The 23893-nt window shown below is 39.2% G+C and overlaps 2 protein-coding genes across 4 annotated transcripts; both read right to left on the minus strand.

Annotated features, from left to right (window-relative positions):
• Positions 1-200: 200 nt before the first annotated feature.
• On the minus strand, positions 201-8643 carry galnt3 (UDP-N-acetyl-alpha-D-galactosamine:polypeptide N-acetylgalactosaminyltransferase 3 (GalNAc-T3)). Of its 2 annotated transcripts, none has more exons than XM_067515230.1 (12): positions 8435-8643; positions 7711-7954; positions 7071-7594; positions 6157-6329; positions 5605-5754; positions 5065-5299; positions 4322-4439; positions 3986-4186; positions 2504-2635; positions 2163-2264; positions 1923-2075; positions 201-1818 (listed from the first exon to the last, which is right to left on the minus strand). In XM_067515230.1, the coding sequence occupies exons 2-12, from the start codon at positions 7711-7713 to the stop codon at positions 1705-1707; spliced, it is 1905 nt and encodes a 634-aa protein (XP_067371331.1). In that variant the 5' UTR covers positions 7714-7954; positions 8435-8643; the 3' UTR covers positions 201-1704. The 2 variants fall into 2 exon arrangements, with proteins under 2 accessions (XP_067371331.1, XP_067371332.1); XM_067515231.1 differs by having other exon boundaries at positions 7071-7610.
• A 134-nt stretch (positions 8644-8777) lies between these two features.
• ttc21b (tetratricopeptide repeat domain 21B) lies at positions 8778-20894 on the minus strand. Of its 2 annotated transcripts, none has more exons than XM_067515225.1 (29): positions 20717-20894; positions 20122-20251; positions 19918-20028; positions 19641-19807; positions 19402-19524; positions 18587-18744; positions 17948-18032; positions 17759-17857; positions 17452-17644; positions 17265-17362; positions 16835-17035; positions 16493-16622; positions 16240-16397; positions 15581-15805; positions 15218-15456; positions 14806-14878; positions 13901-14011; positions 13680-13818; positions 13318-13424; positions 12934-13122; positions 12616-12726; positions 12441-12522; positions 12188-12335; positions 11936-12097; positions 11634-11829; positions 11082-11306; positions 10821-10941; positions 10662-10729; positions 8778-10584 (listed from the first exon to the last, which is right to left on the minus strand). In XM_067515225.1, the coding sequence occupies exons 1-29, from the start codon at positions 20738-20740 to the stop codon at positions 10507-10509; spliced, it is 3951 nt and encodes a 1316-aa protein (XP_067371326.1). In that variant the 5' UTR covers positions 20741-20894; the 3' UTR covers positions 8778-10506. The 2 variants fall into 2 exon arrangements, with proteins under 2 accessions (XP_067371326.1, XP_067371325.1); XM_067515224.1 differs by lacking the exon at positions 20717-20894 and adding an exon at positions 20429-20621.
• Positions 20895-23893: the final 2999 nt, after the last annotated feature.

Consider the following 23893-nt stretch of genomic DNA (forward strand, 5'->3'; position numbering starts at 1 on the left):
TTGTTTCATTTTTCACATCTTTTTTGGAATAAATTGAATAAAATTGCTCTTGTACTCTGAATAACTTACAATTCATTTCTTAAAAATATATTTATGCCACAACAGTGAAGTTGTTACGGACACATCACTCATTCAGAGTTTAGTTATTTCTTAATACAAAGCGCCCTCTGCAGACCACAGGGAGAAATAAGACAAAGCGATTCTCAGTACAACCCAAATTAATTTACTAAACAGAAAAACACATTAAGGCACTAACAGTACTCCACAGTTTCTAGCAGTAGAAAAACACGAACATTTGATGTGTTCCTTACCCTGTCACAAACAAAATTCACAATATTCCACAGCCATATGAAAACTAGTGCCTGCACCAGAAATTAACTTGCAGCCAACTGTTATGTAGAGGGAGAGTTTCAGGAATTTGATCATTCGCGGCAGAGATCCTTGCATATATTGCATATTAAGAGTTCCCTTAAAAACATAAACAATTTCAAGAAAATGGTCACAATCAAGAGATACGAGAAATTATCTATTTAAAAAAACTATTCCCTCATAATGCTTAACTGCATGTACACAGTAATGTGAAGAGCCAAATTCAAGGGTTTGAACTAATTATACATAACTTGTATATTGTAGCATCTAAGTTAAGTTATGCTACTGCTACCATGAGATTCAAAATCATTCCACTTCTTGCTCTGCTATGCTGTGGACGACCCTTAGCTATTAGTTTTTGTCAAATTACAATAAATAAGAATGCTGCGTAACTCACTAATTCAATAGAAACATTTTAGTTATTTGATTGGTCAGAAAGATGAGTCTCACTCAAAAGCTTTTCTTCTGCCTGTGCTCTTCTGACAGGGACTTCAGGTAGCAGTCAACAGCACAAAATGGTACATTTTGGAACCTACTATAATAATAATAATAATAATAATTCAAGAATTTACATACAGTCGCCTTAACATACAAATCCAAACCTGTATCCAAATATTTTTTCCCATAATTTTTCTCTGTTAATTTTTTAAGATATTGTAGACTCAGGACATAATTTAATGTAAATGTATTCATTAAATTACTTAATCACTCAAGTATCTGAAGATACATTATTAAAAACCACCATACCACCACCATTCCCAAGCATCTTATCACACCCTCTAAAATTACATCCAAGGACCTGGACAATACCAAAAAAGAGATTTTGCATTCTTAAAAAAAAAATAAAAATAAAATAATATTTAAATAAAAATGCTCATCATACTTCTGTGTTTCAGATTTTCACTTTGTCTCTTTGGTACACGAAACTAAGGATTTCTATGCAATTGTGCAAATGTTCAGTGTCGACTTTATATACACACACCTAATCCTCTGCATGTTAGTTGTGTCAAAATTGATCAGTGAAAATATCTCAACCACAAAAAAGGCACTTGTCAACGCATTGCATCTTCATTGTTCCAAAAAACATTAGTTCACAATCTGATTGAAAACATTGTTTTAATGCCTCCTTCCAGCCATGACACACTGTATTGGACTGTATTTGGACACCAAAAGTCCAAACTTTCCAGCAGCAGCAAAGGTTCTGTTTTTCTAGGTATAAAAATAAATTAAAACTCATTTCTAAAAAAAAAAACAAAAACGTAACTGCAAACAGCACAGTCTAGTCCTAGTATGCCTATGCATACAGAATAGCTATTTGTAAAGTTGTTTACACACTCAGACGAAGGACCAGAGCTGATATGTGTCTGAGGGGTTGCAGACGGCTAGAAAGGGATGCTCATGACGGGCACTCAGACACCTGTTCAGTCCTGGAACGTAGAATAACTGGTTCTATATGAAGAGAAGACAAAGGTATTACTCTCCGAAAAAGAAACCTTAACTACTCATGTGAGCTCACAACTTAGAGCAAAGAATATGCCAATGAACAAACTCACTTCCTTCAATTCCCATTTTTGCAGTGCTCCTACAAATGTGTTCCTGCCTTTATACTGGCATTCCTCCAGCTTCACAGTCCCCTCTGCTCCATGCAAACACAGCTCCTTCTGGATGTTGTGTCTTATTTCGTGATGTGTGGAGTACTCAAAATACTACGGCAGAGAAAATGGAAGGAAACAACTGTGATTAAAGCTAAGTGTGTTTTCAATCTCTTCCAGAATGTACATTTTCTAACTGACCTGGTTTCCTCCCATTCCATGACATGGGTACATGATCAGTTCTTTCCCACCCTCATTGTTCTCTCCAGCATCCAGACATGAGTCTTTGCCCACATTTTTCACCTACAGGGAAAGAGAAGGAAAGGGGGGAAGCAGTGAGAGGAAACAAAATGAAACACTGACATCCAGTGCAAGCTGTTCAAACAACTCTAGTCTGTGGAGTCTTTTCAGTGGTGTCGAATTGGACCAGCTCAGTACACTCTGGAGATCCTGAGTGGAAACCCACAGTGGCTAGACAGAGCTCTGAGGTTTGGAAAGGGTGTGGTGGTGGGGTGGTGGGGTGGTGGGTTGTGTGATCTTACTGAGCCAAAGCGGAGTGGGTTGAGATCAGGCATGAAGACTTCTGGATAAACGTTTTTCAAATACCAGGAGAAGCTTTTGCACTGCAGCTGTGTACGAAGGTCCGTGCGTTTGGAGAGATCTCCAAAGGTCTTCTGTAAAACAATGACAGACAGGAGAGGAAAGAAGTTGCGTATCGTTTATCAACTCATACTGCAGGCATGCTGTGTACTAATAGTGTTCATTTTGGAAGGTAGGAGGACAAAGCAACAATTGTCTGACTTGGCTATTTGTGAAGTGGTCCTTTTTCTTTTTACTACTGATGTGATCTGTCTGGCCAAAACATTAAGGTCAGTTAGGAAAGGCTGAGAAGCAGTTTCCTGTCCGCTGTTCTTGCATTGAAAAGGTCCACATAAGTTTCTTCAAATCTTTCTGTAAAAATATGCTATTCACATTAAACTGCAAGAAACATTGGAAGCTAAATGTATGTAGAAAAAAAAACTCTAAAATGGTAAAGTGTCAGCAGATAAAGAATATAAATAGCATTGATCTTCTGAGGATCCTGCTTACATAAACCAAAATCCATCCAACTGTTGTTGAGATATTTTAGTCTGGACTCAAGACCTACTGACTGACCCGCTCTGCCATCCAGAGAGACAGAGCTGTCAAATTCCAGAAATACACCAACCGCAAACAACAAATAGGCATAACATGAAATAAAGAAATATCCCACTCTGAATGTCATAATAACTTTACTTTTCTAAAGTCAGTGAACATGTTCCATTGCTCTGATAATGCCTTTGTTAAAACAAATTTACTACAGACACATATCAGATCACTGTTCTTTTTAAAGTGAAATGTAGCAGCACATTTAAAAAGGATTTGCAGACACCTCATGCTCTTGACTAATAAGAGCACTTACCATAATGATGAGAATGCTGCTCACACTAGTTCACCCTAATAAGCTACTACAGTGGCTTCCTTGAAGCTGCTGATGACTGTGTCTGTTTGAAGCCAACAGAACAGGACCGGCCTGCTCTGTGAGGTATAGCCCTGAGGGCACCACTGTCTAGCACCTATGGGACCACATGCTGAGAAAGTCTGTGTCATTTACCAAAGAGGATTTCCTTTAAGCCTCCTTGTTCTGTTGGTAAACAGCCACTGATCATCCATTTCTACCCATTTTGTTTCATTTGTACGGAATTCACATACTGAGAAATGCAATAGTGACTCTCCCGTTTTTTTCTAGAATGCGCATGTTAATTAAGTCATGAATAGATTTAATAATGGCCCTATGTATTTCAAACAGGGTTGACGGGATTTTTTAAACCTATGTCAAGGGAGGACAGACAGCGAGTGTTAAAAACCACTTACTGTACTTGTGACCGCATGATGTGAAGGTTATTGCATCAGAACTGGTTTCTGCTCCTTCAAAGTTGGAGATTTCAACATTGAAAGGATCAAAGGAAAGACGCACACAATTTTACACTGGCAGCAGTACATACGTCTTTTGCCATCTGTGAAGCTTGGTGGTTACGACGGTAGAAGATCTCTTTGTAGTCATCCATCCATACCTCAGCCAGTCGTACCTGGTTGCGAGCAATAACCTGTGTACCCTTGGGGAAGGTGTGGGGGCTCTTGGTGCGGAAAACATGACCAACAATGGAGCAGGGGATAATTTCCAGCTGTCCTCCACACTGCCACACCTGCAGATTCAGAAGAGACAGCAAAAACCAACCCCTTAATGGCATGCAGGCAGCCAAACCTACACAGCAGTTTCGATGCTTCACAGATAGTAAAGATTTCTGCAAATCCTGAATGACAGCTTATCTGCGTCTTACCCTAAATGACATTTCAATGTTCTCACCACCCCAGATTTCCATTTCTTCATCATAGCTTCCAATGTGATAGAAATATTCTTTGGAGATTGAGAAGAGCCCACCAGCAAATGTGGGAGTCCTGTTGAGAATTTTCTAGTTAAACATTTTTAATCATTTTCAACAAGAAACATGAATTTTTAAAAATGAAGTTAAAAATACACTACTCATAAAAACGGATGTTAGGGATGTTTGACTTTCAGGTGAAATTTCAGAATGCACCTAAAATGCACTATAACCTTTAAAAGTCAACATAATTTGACCTTCTCTAAACTTTTGAATGCACATGTCCAACTGTCCAAATGTTTCAGTACTTATTGGACAACATGCTGTTCTCTAACAAGGTGATTAACTGCAAAAATCGCGACGGGATTACTGTATCGTGTCTGATCCATGAAATGTTCTGGTTCAATGACCATTTGTATTTAAACAGTCCTCTCCCATCATGCTGTTCAACTTTTGACATCACAAGAACCAGACGACACCTTACAATTGACAAGTTATTGAGACATTTTGTTGTGGTATTACCACTACTTTTAGATTTGGTTTCAATAAATTGAGTAGAACTTAGCATGCTTTTACTTAAATGAACTATTTTTGTAATATATCACTGTAGCATGAACTTTAAAATTTTCCTTATATTTCGCCCGAAGGTCGAATATCCCAAACTGTGAGTTGGTGTATATTCAGGCAGCATTTTTGCTTACTTGATAGGGTATGTTTCATCTTTCCTCCTTTGTTTCTCATGATCGGGGAGAGTCTCCCAACCAAATGATAGGCTCCAGTCAAAGTTGCCCCGGTTGTGGTTCTGGCCATATGGGGACGGTTTCATAAACTCAAAAGTGTTAAGATCAATAGTGGTTATGTCGGGACTGACTACTGCAGTGTAGTTTTCAGCTATCCTGGCAAGCAGAGGCTCTAGCCATCCATTAAAGCATTCACCTATTAAAACACACACACACACACACACACACACACACACACACACACACACACACACACACACACACACACACACACACACACACACACACACACACACACACACACACACACACACAAAAAACATTTTTCATAACATTAATCTCCACAGGGCTATTTCCACAATTTAAATCCTTCGGGACCAAACATAAGCTTTTAGGAAGAGAAAACATCATTGTGGATCTGTGGGTGTATTAGTGCAGGTGTGGTTAACATGCGACTGGTTTGGTGTGTGTGCATGAGTAATTTCAGTGGTGTTGACTCACAGTGGGCGTCCAGAAAAGTGAGCGTGTCACCGGTGGCTACAGAGGCACCCAGCAACCGAGCGGTGATGAGCCCTTTCCGTTCTCGCTGGCGGACAACTCGCACAATTTTCAGCTGCTTCAAATATTCATCAAGCTTCTCCTTCAACACATCTGAAAGTGTGCGATATTCATTAGACAAACATACAGATGTTGAAAAGTTGATGAAAGGATAAGTCAGTGAATGGTGTACACCACTTTATAACAACTCTAAAGAGATTACAGTCACAGTCCCCAGCCAGAAAGGCAAAGAGGTAACAAAAGAGCAAAGCTTTTTACTTCTCTCCAGCATTTTATTTCCCCTTCTACTTTCAGTCTCTTTATGAGATTTAACTAATTCCTGTTGCCTGCTGTAACCCACTTCCTGTTGTAATCCACTTCACGGGCCACCGAAGGTACAGGGAGATCTTTTCTGCATGCTTCATGACACACCAAAGAACTGCCCACACAGCACGCAGCCTGAAATCGAATTCCAGCGAGTGCAGTAAGGTCAGGAAGAGCACTATTGGGTTTTACCGTCCACGCTGGCGTCGTCCACCAGGATGATCTCTTTGAGGAGAATGGCAGGGGAGGTGTGGAGGACACTGTACACTGTTCTTAGGAGAGTGCTCCAAGCCTCGTTGTGAAACACAATTATCACACTGGTGGTCGGCAAGGGGGGACATCGCTTGAAGGTTTGCTCGATACATCTGCAGCAAGATGGGGAAAAAAAAAAAAAGAGCACAAAGATCTGACTGTCCTGTGTAGTTCCTGAGTGCCACAATAGTCTAGTTATTACATCTGCAGACTCTCCCTTGTGGGGTGTCCATTTCAGCCGTGATACAGCATGTGTGGCAGCCTTTAAAAGACCTGCCATATCAGGGAGGGAGAAACTTTAAAACTCAGCCCAATAAGGCGGCCAGTACATGAGCATGCTTTATGTCTGTGTAATGTAGTGCCTGTGTACTGGCACGCACTTTGACTCAGATGTGCTTCAATGTACTGTAATTAGCCAAACATAACTATACTCCTTCCTGAACTGGCCACAGTCATAGGACAGACGTGCTGAAACAAAGTCTCATTCAGAACAATCATCTCTGAAGTTTCTGCCCAAGATATTCCCCACTTGCAAAAAACATAATTAATTTTTTTGGTCAGTCTTGAGTTACCCCGTCAACATTAGACTAATCTGTGTGGGTGTTCTTTAATGTCTGACTACAATACATGAATCCATAGAGTTACTAAAGTCAAGTGGGCTACTTCTGTGAAAGATTTCTTGTAGTGCCAAAGCAGCACACTGATTATTCTTTAAATCATTTGAAAATGAATTGAACATTTGGTCAAATGTGTTCACTAACATCATAACATTAATTCTCTTTTTTGCGCATGTAAAATGACATTTGTGGTAAAATGTACATCTTTTATACAGTTTAATGTTTAAGTTGACATACTCTGGTGGTCTTGTGTCTGCGCCCAGGTCCCTACTTAAAGATATACGGTCGCTGGCATACAGATTAAAACAGTGTTTCTCCTCCCCCCTCTCCTTCTCCTTCTGCTCTTCGAGGCTCAGTGATTCTGTATGGTAAGGTTTTCCAGCTGCTCCAGGAGCAAGAGGATCCTGAGGTGGCCGCTCCAGAGCTGGCCTGAGCTCAGTAGCAGTGTAGTGACCAGGCAGACAGGACATGCTATCTGCTCTGTCCTGATGACGTACAGGGGCTATGATCTGCATCTTTGGCATTGAATCCCTGATGTTATTGACAGCTCCCATCACCATGTCCAGCATGGTATCCCGCTTCAATGGCATGTCCTTCTGCCATGGGTCATCCTGTTGGCCTTGGCTGCCCACTTCCCATTGTATAAGGAAGACAAATGTGACAAAAACAAGGGCCACTAGCAGCAGTTTAAGGGGGTGCAATCGGCTTCTGAGCACACGGCGGAGAGTTGTCATTCTTCGGGACTGAAGAGCAGGCTGTCGCTGGATTAAGACACAGCTGTATTAAACAAATATATTGAGTTATTTAATAACTATCACCCGAAAATAGCAAAAAGAATTCGTCCCTGAATTCCGTCATAGTTAAATGAATCACGTACCATGAGTCGTTGAACTACAGATTGATAAAAGCCTTTAAAGTTCTTTTGGAGGATCCAACGAATGGCATCGTGGTTTGTCAGGAGATCTTCTATTTCTTGTCTCGTCTCCAAAGAAACTTCTCGCAGAGACAAAAAGATTTCCTCGGTGCTTTGCTCTCACAAAACTTCCGTCTCGTTGGATCCAGGTGCGCACTTCTCAGGTAGAGGGAGGGGAATTGCTAGCGCGCTTGCGCAAAGAGGACATCTGCGTGTCAAAATCCACAGTGGAAATACAAATGAGAAAGCGATTCATTGCTCTGGGTTATGTATTGCGATAAGTCAAATCAGTCCAGCCTTAAACAAACCGACAAACGTAAGTCACATACACCGCAGAAGTCACTAGTCCTCAAACATAACGCAGACTGTTGTTTGCACAGTTTCTCCTATTCAGTGATGGTGTCAGTAAAAGGATTTGTTCAACTGGTCTTTCACTGGGACAGTTGCTAGGTTACAAATAATAAAGGAACGCGCTGTGTCCCCCCCCCACCCCCCCCCGACAAAGCCTACACATCCAGTCAGGCTATATGAGAAAACACATCTTACACATGAAGAATAAAGTTACAAACGCGGACACTTGGGGGAACTAAGAAGAGCGCGTGGACTTGGAAAACTTTTCCAATCTTTTCGCGTGGCTGAGATCTGTGATGTTTGGTCTCTTTTAAAAGCTGTAAAGGCTGGCACGTACCGTCGGAATCCGTGGTTTATCTACTCGTTGACTTCCACGTGTTTGGGTGGTCTTCACGGAGTTAGATGCTCCGAACAGTAGCGGTGCGGACTCCAGCCGCAGGCAGCCCGCCCTACTGCCCAGTCTGAAGTCTTTCTGCATTTGACTAGCAAATTATGCATACTAATTATGCAAATTGTCTATTCGGATTCGTCCTAGATCAAAAAGGCTTTGGAGCCACTATCATTGACTGTCAACTATTTTAAGTTAGATTAAAAGTACAAAAATAATAAAACAACGTATCTATATCCTAATACCTAACATTTAAATACTCGACTTCATTTAATAACAGAAGGAAATAATTCGAAAAACACATTAAACATGTTTTCTGATATACAGAAAGCACATTTTAAATTTTATTAAGTTTAAATGTATTACGTTCCCAAAATTACAGTGTGCTTCTGCACAGGTTCCTTGTTTTTATGCTCCACAATCATTTATTTAGCTCCTAAAATTTTATGGACTTGCTGTCAGCAGAGGTGTCCTACAGTGCCTTGCAAAATGATTCAAACCCCTTGAAATTTCCCACATTTTGTCATGTTACAACTGCAAATGGAAATGCATTTTATTGGGATTTTTTGTAACAGACCAACACAAAGTTGTACATAATTGTGAAGTTGAAGGAAAATTATAAATTGTTTCATCTGAAAATTTTGGCGTGCATTTGTATTCAGTCCCCTTCACTCTGAGACGAAACTAAAATCCAGTGGAGCCAATTGCCTTCAGAAGTCATTGGAGTCCACCTGTGTGTAATTTAATCTGTTCTGTGAAGCACTCAGAGGTTTGTCAGAGAACATTATTGAACAAACAGCATCAGTAAGTCCAAGGAACACACCAGACAGGTCAGGGATACAGTTGTGGAGGAGTTTAAATCAGGGTTATTAAAAAAATATCCCAAGCTTTGAACATCTATCTTCTAAAAATGGAAGGAGTATGGCACAGGTACAACCTTACCAAGACATGGCCATCCACCTAAACTGACAGGCCGGGGGCAAGGAGGGCATTAATCAGAGAAGCAGCCAAGAGGCCCATAGTAACTCGGGAGGACCTGCAGAGATCCACAGCTCAGGTGGGAGAATCGGTCCACAGGACAACTACAAGCCTACAGTCCATGTGAGGGGCATAGCAAACATATGGAAGATTGTGGTCTGGTCAGATAAGACCAAAATTGAACTTTTGGTGCTAAATGCAAAACATTACATGTGGCTGCACATCACCCCGAACACACCATACCCACCTTGAAACATGGTGGTGGTAGCATTATGTTGTAGGGATTCTTTTGTTAAGCAGGGACAGGGAAGCTGGTTAGAGTTAAAGGGACGATGGATTGAACCAAATACAGAGCAATCATAGAGTTTTACAGTCTGCAAAAGTCTTGAGACTGGGGAGGAGGTTCACCTTCCAGCAGGACAACAACCCTAAACATACAGCCAGAGCTACAATAGAGTGGATTAGATCAAAACATAAAGTCTAGACATAAATCCAATTGAGAATCTTTAACAAGACTTAAAAATTGCTGTTTACAGATGCTCTCTATCTAATCTGACTGAGCTTGAGCTGTTTTGCAAATTAGAATGGGCTAAAATTTCCCTCTAGATGTACAAAGCTGGTAGAGACATACCCCAAAAGACTTGCAGCTGTAATTGGCTCAGAGGGTTGAATATAAATACACGCCAAATTTATATATATATATATATAATTTATTTATTTGTAAAAACATTTTGAAAACCATTTATCATTTTCCTTTCCCTTCACAGTTATGTACCAATTTGCATTGGTCTATCACATAAAATCCCAATAAAAGAAATTTTTAGGTTTGCGGTTGTAACGTGACAAAATGTGGAAAAGTTCAAGGGGTATGAATACTTTTGCAAGGCAATGTATATTTGCCAGAACATGTCTGCACCTCTGCAATACAAATAAATGCATATATATATAATGCATATATAACGCATCTTTAAACTTGGCAGAAAAATTAAAAATATAACCAGATCCAATCAAAGAAACTTTTTGATTTGAGAGAATCTGCATGACTAAGATCTCAGGGCAGCACGAGCTTTGTCCAGGATGTCCTTTCTCATTCTTGGATAATCTGGATGAGTAGCCAAAACCTGTGGACAATACCAAACGTGATTCACAGGATAAAAACTGTTTTGAAGTAAACGATAAACATTCACAAGTGTCTCACCTTCTGACACACATCTATGGCATCAACATGCCTCTTTGCCTTTAGGTAGTTGAAAGCAAGCTTGTATCCTAAAATAAATCCAGATATTATATGTTAGAAATTTAATTCTCCACCTTTTTGTCCTTGTAAAAGAACAGGATGTTATTTTAGTGGATGTACCAATAGTTGGGTTCGTCCGATTTCCATATTTCCAAGCCAGTTCATAGTTTAGTGCTGCATCACAGAAAGCCTGTTCTTTTTCCATTATGTAGCCAAGATATTCATAGGCTTTACAGCAGGACTGTGGAAAAAATGTATTCATCTTAAAAACATTCAAATGGCAAAAAACGTCTAAACTAAATAACATTAAAAAATTGTATAAATTAAGTTGACTTATAAATCACATAATATGAAAGCAGTGACAATATTTTCAGTACCAACCTTGTTATGATTAAGGCATCTTTTTAATAGGTCCCCGGCCATGTCATACTTCCCTGAATGGATGTAGATGTCTGCCAGGAGCAGCCAGCTCTTCTCAAACTCATCTGCATCAACGATGCTCCAGTTCATTTTCGCTATGCGTTTGAGCTGGTTCCTAGCTCGGGGGGTTTGTTTTAGCATCATATAAGCTGTTGCCGTGGCCAACAGTGCTGGGATGTGATCTTTCTGAATGGAAACAAAGAATAGACTTAATGAATCTGCAAACGCCATCCCCCTTCCATTTGTTCATGCCACAACCATGCTGACATTACTTCAGTACACAAATGTAAATAATAAAATTACATTTCTAAAAAGCTAATTCACGAAACTGAACAACTGTGAATACTGTGCATAATCAATTAAAATCCAGCCCGAAACAGTGAATTTGCGGTTTCTAATGAAGTTGAATAACTGGAATTTAGGGGGAGCCTGAAATCATTTGCAGCTCCTGGTGTAGGTATATTTATATGAGAGAGTGATGTAACTCATGTGCACCATCTGGAGTTTACTTACCTCATTGTTTGCAATCTCTGTGAAAACACTGAGGGCTTTCTCTATGTTGGCCTTCTGTTTAGTTGCCAGAAAGCAGTAGTTCTCCAGGATGCGGAGCTGTATGTGTCCTCCTGGTGTCTGAGGCTTTAACTCCTTCAGCAGCTTCTCGGCTGTTCTCACAGCGAGTTGCTCTGACTCTTGCTTTTCTGTGGAGTTTCTGATCAGACAGACAAGTCAACAATGGAAGTAAGTCTTTGGGTTAAATTTGCAAGACTATATTTGTGACAGTTCAGTTCTGTTACTGGGCTCCTACAACCACTCACCCAATTTCACCATCTAAATTCTCAAATACTTCTCCTCCCATTGTGTCATTGTCAGGGTTTAGGTAGATTTCAATCATGTTATACACAGCATTCTGACCCCAGTCATTGTCTTTCCGTGCTTTGTTGAAGTGTCGCAGAGCCTCATTAGGTGCTCCTGTATACCTGACCACCAAACACAAGTTTAATCCCATAATATACTAAACTCGAAGCAAATGTCCCCATGGCCATGAGGAGACACTCTTCTAAACTTACCAAAGATAAAGTCCTTTACAGTAATTAAACCCAGGGTCAAGCTTAGTCCTTGAATGTTTTTCTGCCATATCAAGAAATCTGGGTACTTCCTCCAACTTCCCAGCCCTCCTCAACAAGTCAATAAGACGTGACAGAGTTGGGTAGTTGTCTGAAAAAAACACGTTTAACTTATTATGCTTTCATCTTTACATTGAGCACATTTTTAAGAGAAACCAAATAAACAAAAGTCAAGAGAAATATAGCCATCTTGCACCTGGTTTGCGCTCAAGGAGTTGTTGAAAGTGGAAAACTGCCTGCTCATAGTCCTGCTTCCTGAACATAATATCAGCCATCATCTAAAGACAGTTCAATAGGGGTCGGTTTAAGAAATTATTTCTACCGTGAATATTAATAACAGTTGAATGAGGAGCCAAAAAAAAAAAACGAACCAGACTTGCATCTTCATTAAACTTGTCATTCTTCAAAATAATGCTGCATTGCTCCAGGCAGGCATCAACTTCGTCCAGAGTGAGGTACAACCGTGCCAACTCTAGCATCACCTATGAACAGGGAGTGCATTAATCTAAATAAAGCTAATATTACATGATTATTTGTAGAATAATGTAGGGCAGATCTATAACGTTGTCTGATTTAATCAAAATACTAAAAACTAAGTATTCTAAAATTCAAGGAAACAAAAAAGGCCAGTGCTTGTTAACCACAGCTGCAGAGAGTACACAGAACGTTTTTGATTCCACTGCACTGACCTTGCGATCAGTCTCACAATACACAAGAGCTTCTTTGTAGAATTTCACTGCTCGCTCATAGACCCTCTGACTTGTGTAGTGTTTAGCAATCTCGGCGCAGATCTCGGCTGCGAGCTGCTTCTGTACAGGGATGGCATCAGGTTGCTCCAACTGCACACGCTTTAGCACCTTGGCCTGCACATCCCGAGCCTGTGAACAGCAAATACACAACCTTTATTATAGAAATAACAACAGTAGTCATTATAATCTCTGTAGAAACAAGTAAATATATATTGAAATTCAAAGGAGTTAGCATAATGATATTTTACTCAGGAATAATAGTACAAAATATTAGATCAGAGAGATCACAAGATCTCAGAGAACCAGATAACTGAAACCACTTACTCTTTGTAGGGAAAGTGAGGCTTCCATATTTTTGTCAACCTTGTTTTGGACTTTTGCCAAAAGGACCAGATAACGGCAGTCATCTGAGAGCACTGGCCGGTCATTCACTAGGTAAGTCCAAAAGAGAAGTTAGAAGCAAAACACATAACCAAAAAATAATTAAAGAAAATTATTGTACATATTTGAACTTTGGCATAACTGATGCTCACTAATACATTCCTTCCATTTGTGGTAATTTATTAAAGTACTGTTTGCATCATAAGGTATGTGCACCTTCAATCATCTTGACCCAATTTGCCTTTTTTACTGTGGTGTTTGAGTTCAGAATGCACTGTGTGTAAATACTGTGAAATCTGAAGTACCTGGCTCATGAGACAGAGCTTCATGCAGGACTCTTTCACAACGCTCATACTGCTTCATCTTCATCAGCAGCTCAGCCAGGTCATAGCGCAGGAAGTTCTGTTGCTCAGTTTTCAAAGCAGCTTCATAGTAATTTATTGCCTGTGCAACAGCAGCCTTGTGTCAACACTAGCTTGTCTTTGTGAGAGTTTTGTTTATCTTCGAATGAGTGTGCAACACAAACCTTGACGTAGTTGTGAGTCTTGACCAGGGCTTTTCCAATCTTGCTGGCTAAAGCACCATCTTTGGGGCTTTTTTTTAGAGCATGCTCATAAACTTCAATGGCTTTCTCAGGCTGAGGATAAACAGAATGATAAGTGGTATAACAATTTGTTCTTTATGGTTTTGTAAATATTATTCAGGCAGTCTTATACATTTAACAAAATGTCATGAAGATAGGTGGTAAACACCTTAAAGACTGCAGAATGATTTAGATGTACAGCTGCTGGGAATACTGGGTAAAGATCCCATTTCTGACAGTCGAGTTGGGAAGATCTATTTTGGTCTTGGATGACATCAGCTTACCTGTTACCACAACTACAGAATGTGTCAACATTACTTACCTTGGGAAATTCTTAAAAACAGGTGAGTATACCTCTATTGATTTATCGGAAACTATGTTTGCCATGTTGGTTCAGACATGTAGTGTCCTTTTCCATTTTAAACCATTACTGCCCAACTTTGACTTGGGGGGTTTAACTGAATTTATCAGTAAGTGTTACATTGTTATTAAATGTCCGGTGAAAGTTGTACATAAATGAGAACATAGCTTTCTTCAGTTATTTCTCCCTTAATGCATAGGTAATACATACCTATGTGTAAAACATTTTGTGGTAACTATTAACTCTTTTTTTCCATTGACAAAAATGTGATAAGGTTATAAGGGTTGTACTGCTAATTACCAATGACCTAGCATGCTGTGGGTGATTTTGAAACTATCATCTGTTAACTTGTCTGAAACATAGCTGTTTTAGCTGCATGCAGTTGCAGGTTCTTAAATTCTAAGTTTGCCAAGATCCAAAAAGGTCAGTTGTTATGAGAAATAGAAAGTATCTCTTAAAACACTGCTAAATCATATCTTTCACTTACTTCTTGAATGTGCATGTAAGCATCACCGAGTAAGAGATATGTGTGGGTGCTGGGCAGCTTCTCCACCATTTCTCTGAAGGAAGACAGACATTCACATCATGTACACAAAATGTATGTCTCATCTAATCTATGTCCGTCCAAAGTAGGATCAGAGACCAAGAGAAGGTTCGAGGCAACTGTCCCCAATTTCTCTTCACAGCACAAATGGTTTCAATTAAAATGTCAGTTTTAGCTTTTAAAGTTTTATGTTTTAAATTTGTGTTCTTACAAATTCTATTACAGATTAGGCTGGATAGGATGTTGGTGTTCTGGAGATCCTAAAGTCATGTGCTATATTTAATTAACTCTCATGAATTACTGTTTAGACAAATGCTTACAATGCATTAGGTTTGGATCCAAATGTACTGCTCACCTGTAACAACTTGCATACAGACGTTTCTCTTTTCTGTGGTTTAGATATATGTCTGCCATTTTCTCCTTGGCTTGGATGTAGTAGGGCTGCTCAGGGGTAATTTTTCTGAGCATACTCAGTGCTAGCTCCGTGTCCCCACGCAGCAGGGCCAGGTCCGCATTGGCAATAGTGACACGTAGCTCCTCAGGTGTGCCTGAGAACTCATTGATGGCATCTTGCATCACCTTTGCTGCTTCATGCTGAAATATTAAGTACATTCTTAAGTTGATACTGTACTTTTTCTTTTCATTCATGTCTAGACATAGATTAAAAGCCAAAACTAAAGGACCCTTTACTTGCTTTATAAAGTCAAAACAACTTTACTTGTTCTCCATTGAGCCATAGGGCCTCAGCTAACTCCAGGAAGACAGAGACACAGTCAGCAGGGCTCAGCTCAATCTTCTTGTTCTTAGACTTATAAGAGGACCCAACTCTACGGACACCTGGAAGACTCATAGCCATCTGCAATGTCTGAATAGCCTCTGCCAGCTCACCCATTTTCTTCTTAGCCTGAGCATTGATCAGGTGGTACAACGGATGTTCTCGAATCTGGATTGAGATATAAAGTCAATACTGTCCACGCCCTGTGCATACACCTGTGGTGGAGTTCATGATTCAAGCAAGATTTCACATTCACCAAAGCAATATTTCCTGACATAGGCGAACTGTCCCTTACAGTAATCCTAATTATGCAGCTTTTTAATCCACGTGTTCAACAATGCACTGACAACTTGTCACTGTTGATAATATTTTCTGTGGAAACAAGTGTATTTACCAGATGCTAAATTTTCTTCCTTTTATCTCAACCATTTGCCCTAATAAAATACTTAGCTGAGAAAAACTGACATGTCTAACAGTTACAAATAAAGATGCCAGAGCTACAGTGTTTTTACAGTCCAAATAAAAGCCTGAACACACATTGGCTCTTAAAGACTGAGGCAGAGTTCAAGCCAATAATACTGCTATCTTAATTTTGAGCTTACCTCAAAGTTATGGCTGAGGCAGAGTTCAAGAGACTGGGAACACAACATGAAGTTACCCTGCAGGAGATGGATCTGCGCCATTAGCAGATGTGCATCAGCATGAGAAGGACACTGTTCTAAGCAATGATGTAGACTGCTCTGAGCAGCCTCAATGTCACCTGAAAGAAGGGGGAAGCAAGGCAGCTTAAAATAGTAGCAAATGAGTATGAAACATATAAATTTGACTACAATGTATCTGAAATGCAGTTCTCACCTGACTGATATCTGACTTTTGCTAGCAAAAAGACCCCTTCAAGGAGACCTGGTACAATTTTGACCACAGTGTCCAACAGTGTGGCACAGTGCTGAAGCAGAGGAGCTGGAGGCTGGCCCTGCACTGGAGGCTAAAACATAAAGAGCTAATTACTACAAAGATTGTTAAACTTTTTAATGATGACTAATTTCATTGTTACCTATCCCCAAATGTGTAAAATAAGAAACACACAATCGTTAGAAACTAAATTAATAAATAGGTTAACAAGTATCTCTTTCAATGCTCAAATTTAAGGTAGAAAACAATTTTAAGCACCAATGAACACACAGTTTCACAATGTACCTTAGCAGGACAAAGTGCAAGATACGCTTTGACAATCTCCAATAAAAAGTCAGGGTTAAGCTTCTCCAGGTACTCTACTCCAAGAGGCAGGCCTTGCAGTGTGGAAAAGTGTGTTTCCACTGCATCATTCAGTAGATTGGTTACATCCTCCTGAGGGCGGCGCTTTTTTGCTGCTAGAACAGCACGTAGGTACAGTAGCTCCTAATGGAAGTAAAAAACAAACCAGCTAATTCAGAGAGAGAAAAAAAATACTACAGCGCTATAGGAACAGGTACCACTTATTGTGTCAGATGTCATTGCTTGTAGTTTTTAACAGTCATATGTAATCAAATAAATTATCTAAACCATAATACGTCTCTTGTCCTAGGATACTGTTGACAGAGTAAAAAAACATTTTTTATTAGCCACCATTTACTGCACCAGACATTACCCCTGATTTTCCAATAGACTGTTGAATTTCTGTGAGGAATTCCAACTGTTGCTCTGCATCCTCTAGGTGGCCCTCTATGAGCTGACAACGAATTAACCCTGGAAAAGAGGAAAAAATATAGCTTCAGAAAAAACACATATGAATGGATACTGAGTCCAGACAACAGATTCATCTTGTAAAATGTTACCAGTCAAAGCAGAAACACTGGTCTCATCCAAAGTCATGGCGGTCTTGTACCACTTCATAGCCTCCTTGATTCTGCCCCGAAGCACCATCTGGTAGCCCAACTCTGTAGCTAAGTCTGAATCACCTGAAGCCATAGAGAATCCTCTTTCCACCATCCTGAATGTCTGCTCAATCACTTTCTCGTTTCGTCCACACTTTAAGGGAATAAAAAAGTTAAGATCTATCAATAAACAATTCCACACAAAAACATCTTTAGAAAGAGGCCCGCAGCCATAGCAAGAATTTTAAATATATATAGATAATCTTACAACTCGAGTAAAGGCCAGAGACATCCTGTAGAAAAGCTCAGGGTTGTGTGGTTCCACAATATCCAAACTGCTGATGAGGTTTAAAAGCTGCTTTACTGACTGCCAAGAGAGATGAGAACAGTACAATTAATGTTGATATGCCTCCCTATGAGTCCAAAGTATGAACATATGAGAATGTAGTAACTTTACCTCACTAACATCTCCGTCTCTACATAAAGAATATAGAGCTAGCATCTGCAATGCCTCCAGGTTGTTTTTATCCTTCTGTAAAAGCCTGAAACATGACACACAGTACTGTGAATGAAGTCCAGCTCCTACACTTATTAAGCTTGGATTTCTTTGATTGATAGTAATAGAATTTCTGACAATGCTGCAGCACTGTGTTAAGTTCCCAGAAAAATAACATAAAACATAAACTAAAAGTAGCTCATCAAAGGATGTAAACTATACTGTATGCTGCTTGTATCCTTCCCAGTTAACAACATCTCAGTGAGGGCACCACTGCAGCTCTAAACTTACTCAAGTTTCACTAAGTGCTTTTTGTCCTCTTCAACTAACCTGAAGCAGCAACTCCTTGGAACTGTGTCAGACCTGTTCACTTGGCCTCAAACATATTGTCTTGCTGTCTAATATTAGCTTAAAACAAATAAAGGCTTCATCAGTATGCACTAGTTTCATGCATTGCTCGTTTTATTTGCAGGTAAATAACTGTAAAGTTTGAAGAGCTATACTGTGTTTTTATTTCCTAAATACCTTACAAATTGTATTTGACATGGTAACTTGTTCTTAAAATTTTTTGAGTCTGGGTAACTTTGTGCTGACAACTACCTGTGTGCAGCATCTATAGTTTTCTCCCAATCCTGTAGGGTGAGCAGCAGTTTCATCTTCTTGATAAGAGCAGGCAAGAATCCGGGGAAACTAACAATGGCCTGGTTGACCATTTCCAATGCTCCAGAGTAGTTTTGACGATATTTATAGTATTGTGCCTTGGGCAGATCAAACATCACTTGGGTTATATCACATGCACAGGCTAGTGAAAAACATGATTACTATTCAGAGTACTGGTTAATACTGAATATGAACATGAAACTAGATTTCTCTGGTTAAGGACATCGATGGGGCGCAGGAGTTAGAGCGGTTGTCCACCAATTCCACAGTTGTTGTTCTGAACCCGAGCCCCTCCGGCCACATCTACCCGATCACATGTTGAAGTGTCCTTGAGCAAGACACTGAACCCCAACTTAGTTGTTCCCAGTGAATGTTGGCCAGTTCCATAGCAGCTCCCCCATCGGTGTGTAAGTGTGTTTGCAAATGGGTGAATGAGAAGCTTTGTGAAGTGTTTTGAGTAATAACGGGTAATAAAGCACTTTATAAATGCAGACCATAATCCAAAATCATTATGGCCAAGGAGGAATAATCCAAATGATATAGTGTTAAGGAGGACTGCACAAGCTTTTATGGTGAATGGAATAGCAGAAGCAAACTGTAAAACTACAACATTACAGCAATGGCAAAGGACAATCAGTTATAGTAAATTCAGTAAGTTCTGTAAGAGGCATAAAAGACACAAGGACTAATAGCATCATAAGACTTTAACTGTGGTTGAGGAAAAATATGCAATATGCATGTACTTCCCATCTCACCTTTCCCATCAAAGCAAAAACATCTGCTCTCTCTTTCAGTCCCTCATCGAAGTATTTTCCAGCCTTTCTGGCATAAGTGTCCTTACCAGATGTCACATCTATCCAGGCTTTTAGGATTATCCCCTAAAAACAAGTATAAATAAAAAGTAATTTCATACACTTATAAAAATTAGCAAAAATAAAAAAACAAACTAATAATAATGTATTTGTCCTAAATGTGACATAAATGCAAATCTCACCTCTCTAGACCCATTAGAGAGCTTGATCATTCTGTCGGTGTATTCCCTTGCCTTATCGTTCCGCCCTATTAGCCAAAGAAACATCCCAGCATGGTACAGACTCTTGGGAGATGCAGTTTTACGGTCCTCTTTGACTTTAGCATCAAGTTCTTGAATTACTTCTTTGTCTGTGAATACAAAGTCACTAATAACAATATGACCAACAAGTCTGCCTGGTCCTTTGAAACATGAATGATCAAAAAACATGAACGAAACATAATACTGCATGCTGCCCTACCAGGGTTTGTCTGTTTTTTATGAGCATAGACAAGGGCCATCAATGTGCAGAGAGACACATCTCGACCATCTCTTATTGTGTCCAACTCTACTAAGGCCTCTTGACTTTGACCTGGTATGAAATAGGAACAGACGTACACGTAAGAGACAACAGTCGATCCAGAAAGGACAATCATTTTATTTCATCAATCATATTTAACCTTACCTTGCATTAGGCTACCATATGCATGGAAAAAATTGTATATGGTGTCATTGCTAAATTTCCTCTGAGCAGCTGTTGCAGCGTTTACAGCATGATTGAAATATTTTTCATAACAATAGTACCTTATCAAAGCCTGTAGAAAAACACAAAGCAAAAAATACTGTTATATTCTAAATCCAACTGCTGCAACAAATGTTTCTTTCATAACGGAACAAATTAGCGTTGACACGCAAACCAAAATTTAAATATGATTTCTGCGGTTAGCTCAGGTAACGTTATATGTTAGCATTAGCTAAAGTTAACAACATACCTTCGAAGCTAAATGTTGTCGATTCCACTATTATCGCTATTATCGCAGTTGACAGCGAAATATTTTATAAGGTCTGACGAACCTCTCCCCTAAGCGAATATTAGCCCCTTACGATTCTTATATGTTTCCACAATATCGGAGAGGCTAACTTTAACACCGCTGTACAGTTAGCTAAGCTTACCCAATGTAACAGTTTAACCAACGTTACGCTAAATGAAATTGGATGAGTCCTCAGCTCGCTTTCAACTGGAGCCTTGAGTGCTGTATTTTCAGAACATATTCGCTTACCAGCGTTGTTTCTTCATCCTCCATTTTGGCTGAGGAGACGCTCTGTACTAAAGCAGTAACACAGACGAAAAATATTTGACAATGTGCTCCCAATGCATTTGTTTTTGGGAAAAGGACGGTTTCACATGAGTCTTTCTTCTGTTTCCGCCATCTTGCTACAACTCTTTTCGCGTTGCTAGGTAACTGAGTAACGCCTAATTCGAAGCCAAAGTACCCTGAAAATGTTATTACAGGCACCGTATCCTTGCTTGCTACTTATATATTTCATATCTGCTGTTATAATTGTTATATAACCTACTTTATATAGTATATTCTATTCTTTTTCTAAATCTCAAAATATTTGGTTGGTGCAGTTTGCTAGGCAATAGTTGCTGAAATTATTGGGTCTCCTACCCCTAGAAGCCAACAGACCAAACTGAGGGATCACACACAAGCGAGGGGGACGTCATCTTTAATTTCAACGGCGCTAGTTTTGCCTTTTATCTCCAGGTGGCGCAGTTAGTTTATTAGAAAATGTTTTACTGCTGCTGCTACTACTACTACTACTAATAATAATAATATCACTTTCAGAATATTATGCAAATCCCATAGGCTTATATGGGATGTAGGCTGTACAAAATAAAAAAATAAATTCTAAAAGATAATTGTATAAATGTAATGTAATGTTATATAATATTATAGTTATATAAGTGAATTTAAATCACATCGTGATGTTGTAATATAACAAATTTTTTTCCAAGGAATTTGAAGGCACATAAATCAAACATTGCGTGTCAAAGCAAGTTTAAATTTCTTTGAATCTGATCTGAGGGAGCTTTCACTCAGAGAGGTGTGGGGATGGCCCTCTGTTTGCCATTTTGTTTAGGAAAGACATTGAAGGATGATGTCAATATTGTATAGCTCAACCAAACATGAAAAAAAATGTTTGCACAAATTCTTACTTATTAACACTGTTTTACATAGTGTTATGTGCAATGGAAATCTATTATCATCCAGCCATTTGTAATTGCTAGTCCATTGTTATGCAACACCAGGCATTGACTGTTAAATATGAACTCTTGATGTCTACTATGTTAAGTCCATGGCAGGAGCAGCCACTGTCCAGCATGGGTGCTGTTACAGGAGAGACCTTTTCATGCCTTGTCAGATACTGTTTAGAAACTACCACTGGCACATAATCATTACTCTCTGCAGCACACATCAATGGGAGAGTAAATCAGGTTGGTATTGAGCTCTGAGCATGTGTAGCAATGGGAAATGACTGTGTGCTGTAACACACAATGTAGCTCATGGAGGATTTGAGCATGTAAATACATATTATGAATAATATTGTATACATTTAATACATTATGTTTAATACAAAATGTCATATAGGAATTTATCAGTTCCAGTTTAATGATTAATTCCAATCACTCAGACTAGTCACAAATAATCAAAGTTTTGTACTTTGCAAAGAGTCTACAAACTGCATTCGTTGTTGCACTTACAAAGAATGCTTCTAAAAACCTATTAGAGGAAATACTGTGGAATATGTACCCCCTGGGACACTGCTATAACATTCTAATGGCTATATCCATTGTGGTTTGTACAGACCATTATTGATTGAAGAGTCATGCTCAATAATACAAGCAGCTCACTTGCAAATTAACTCTTTTTTTTCTGTTTACATGTGTTGCAATTACAAAATACTTGAAAATTGTAGTTGTATTACGGCAATTTGCCCTTGCCGTAATTCAACAGGAAGCCTATTACATTAAGTAAAATTTTGTTGTAATATCTTTCGAATGAGAAGAGTGTGTTGTTCAATGTGTATATGTATGTGAGTGTGTACGATTTCACAGTTGAGAAGTGAGTGTGTGGGTGTGTCTGTCAGTCTGTGGTTCTGTCTGTTAGCACATTGAGAAGGTAGGAGGGGGACTCACCACTACCTAATCTAATGGGATTTTCTTCCCATCTATCTACAGCAAATAAAATTATAGAGCTGTTATGGGTAGCATTCTCAGATTTCTCTCTGAATTGTTTTTCATCATACTCCTCCATGCATGCCAGTGGCAAAATCCCAAGTCAAATAGAAATCCTTTCACATACTGTACATAATGTGTCCACATATTATTACCCAGCATGCGAGACTCATGGGGTGGGGACTGCAGACCAACTTCCGACCTTCCATCCTAATGCAGTCTAACAAGGAGGTTTATGTCATGTTGCTGAGCAACCAGCAAGGAGAATCTGCACAATCACTCTTGATTTACTGGTCATTAAAATAAGCAATCTGTAACCCCACCTGATGCTATGAGTGGGGTTGTATGCCAGTTTCAGTTATAGACTACATTTCACTGTGTATTGGCTGTCTCAAATATAACAACTGGCAAATTATCTCTGTCATAATTTTCTGATATTTGAGTTCATCCTGGTAAAAAAAAAAATCAGAGACTGCCTAATCGTTCTGTTGACTGGCTTCTCAGGAAAAAAATGTGTGAACCATAATGTACTGTGAGTGGGTGTGGCACAAACTGATAGTCACATAGTTGTTGTGAGACCGAATGGCAGGAATAATCAGCACTTTGCCATCAGACTTCTGTTTACTGCCTTCAGGATTCAACGGCCACAATAGGTAAAAGCAAGGTTGGACTGTAATGAATATTGACTGTAATTAATAATTAATAAAATATTCCACCCACTTAAGATGCTAATAGTTTCCGGCAGAAGCCACAAAGTTCACTCAGAAACCAGATTCTACCATGTTGCACACATGATAGACAAAAAATACTGCAGACTGAAATGAAAAATAATGAATTTGCAAACTTCCCATGCCTCCCATGTTGTGAAGGAGGTGACTACATTACTAAATTTGTATTGTACCATTGTTACACTACAAAAAATGTATTTCTTAAAATCATAGGAGTGCTTTAAATATCCCATGAGATTCAAGCAATCAATATATGTTAAACAATAAACAGTTTTAGTGTTTGTTACATGTTAAACATTTTAAAGGTTCTGAAATGACACTAATGCTAATTGTGGTTTGCTAGCTATCAACAGTCATAAAGCTTACAACTGTAAAAGCTGATGCTAAATGGCACTGAATCATCTGTGCAATTACCAGCTAAACACAGCAATCTAGTGATAAATCATCAACATTTTTTACAGGACAACGAATCTGTGTCTGCCTGATGT

Source organism: Channa argus, chromosome 9 (genome assembly GCF_033026475.1).
Source record: "Channa argus isolate prfri chromosome 9, Channa argus male v1.0, whole genome shotgun sequence".
In the NCBI taxonomy this organism is placed as follows: Eukaryota; Metazoa; Chordata; class Actinopteri; order Anabantiformes; family Channidae; genus Channa; species Channa argus.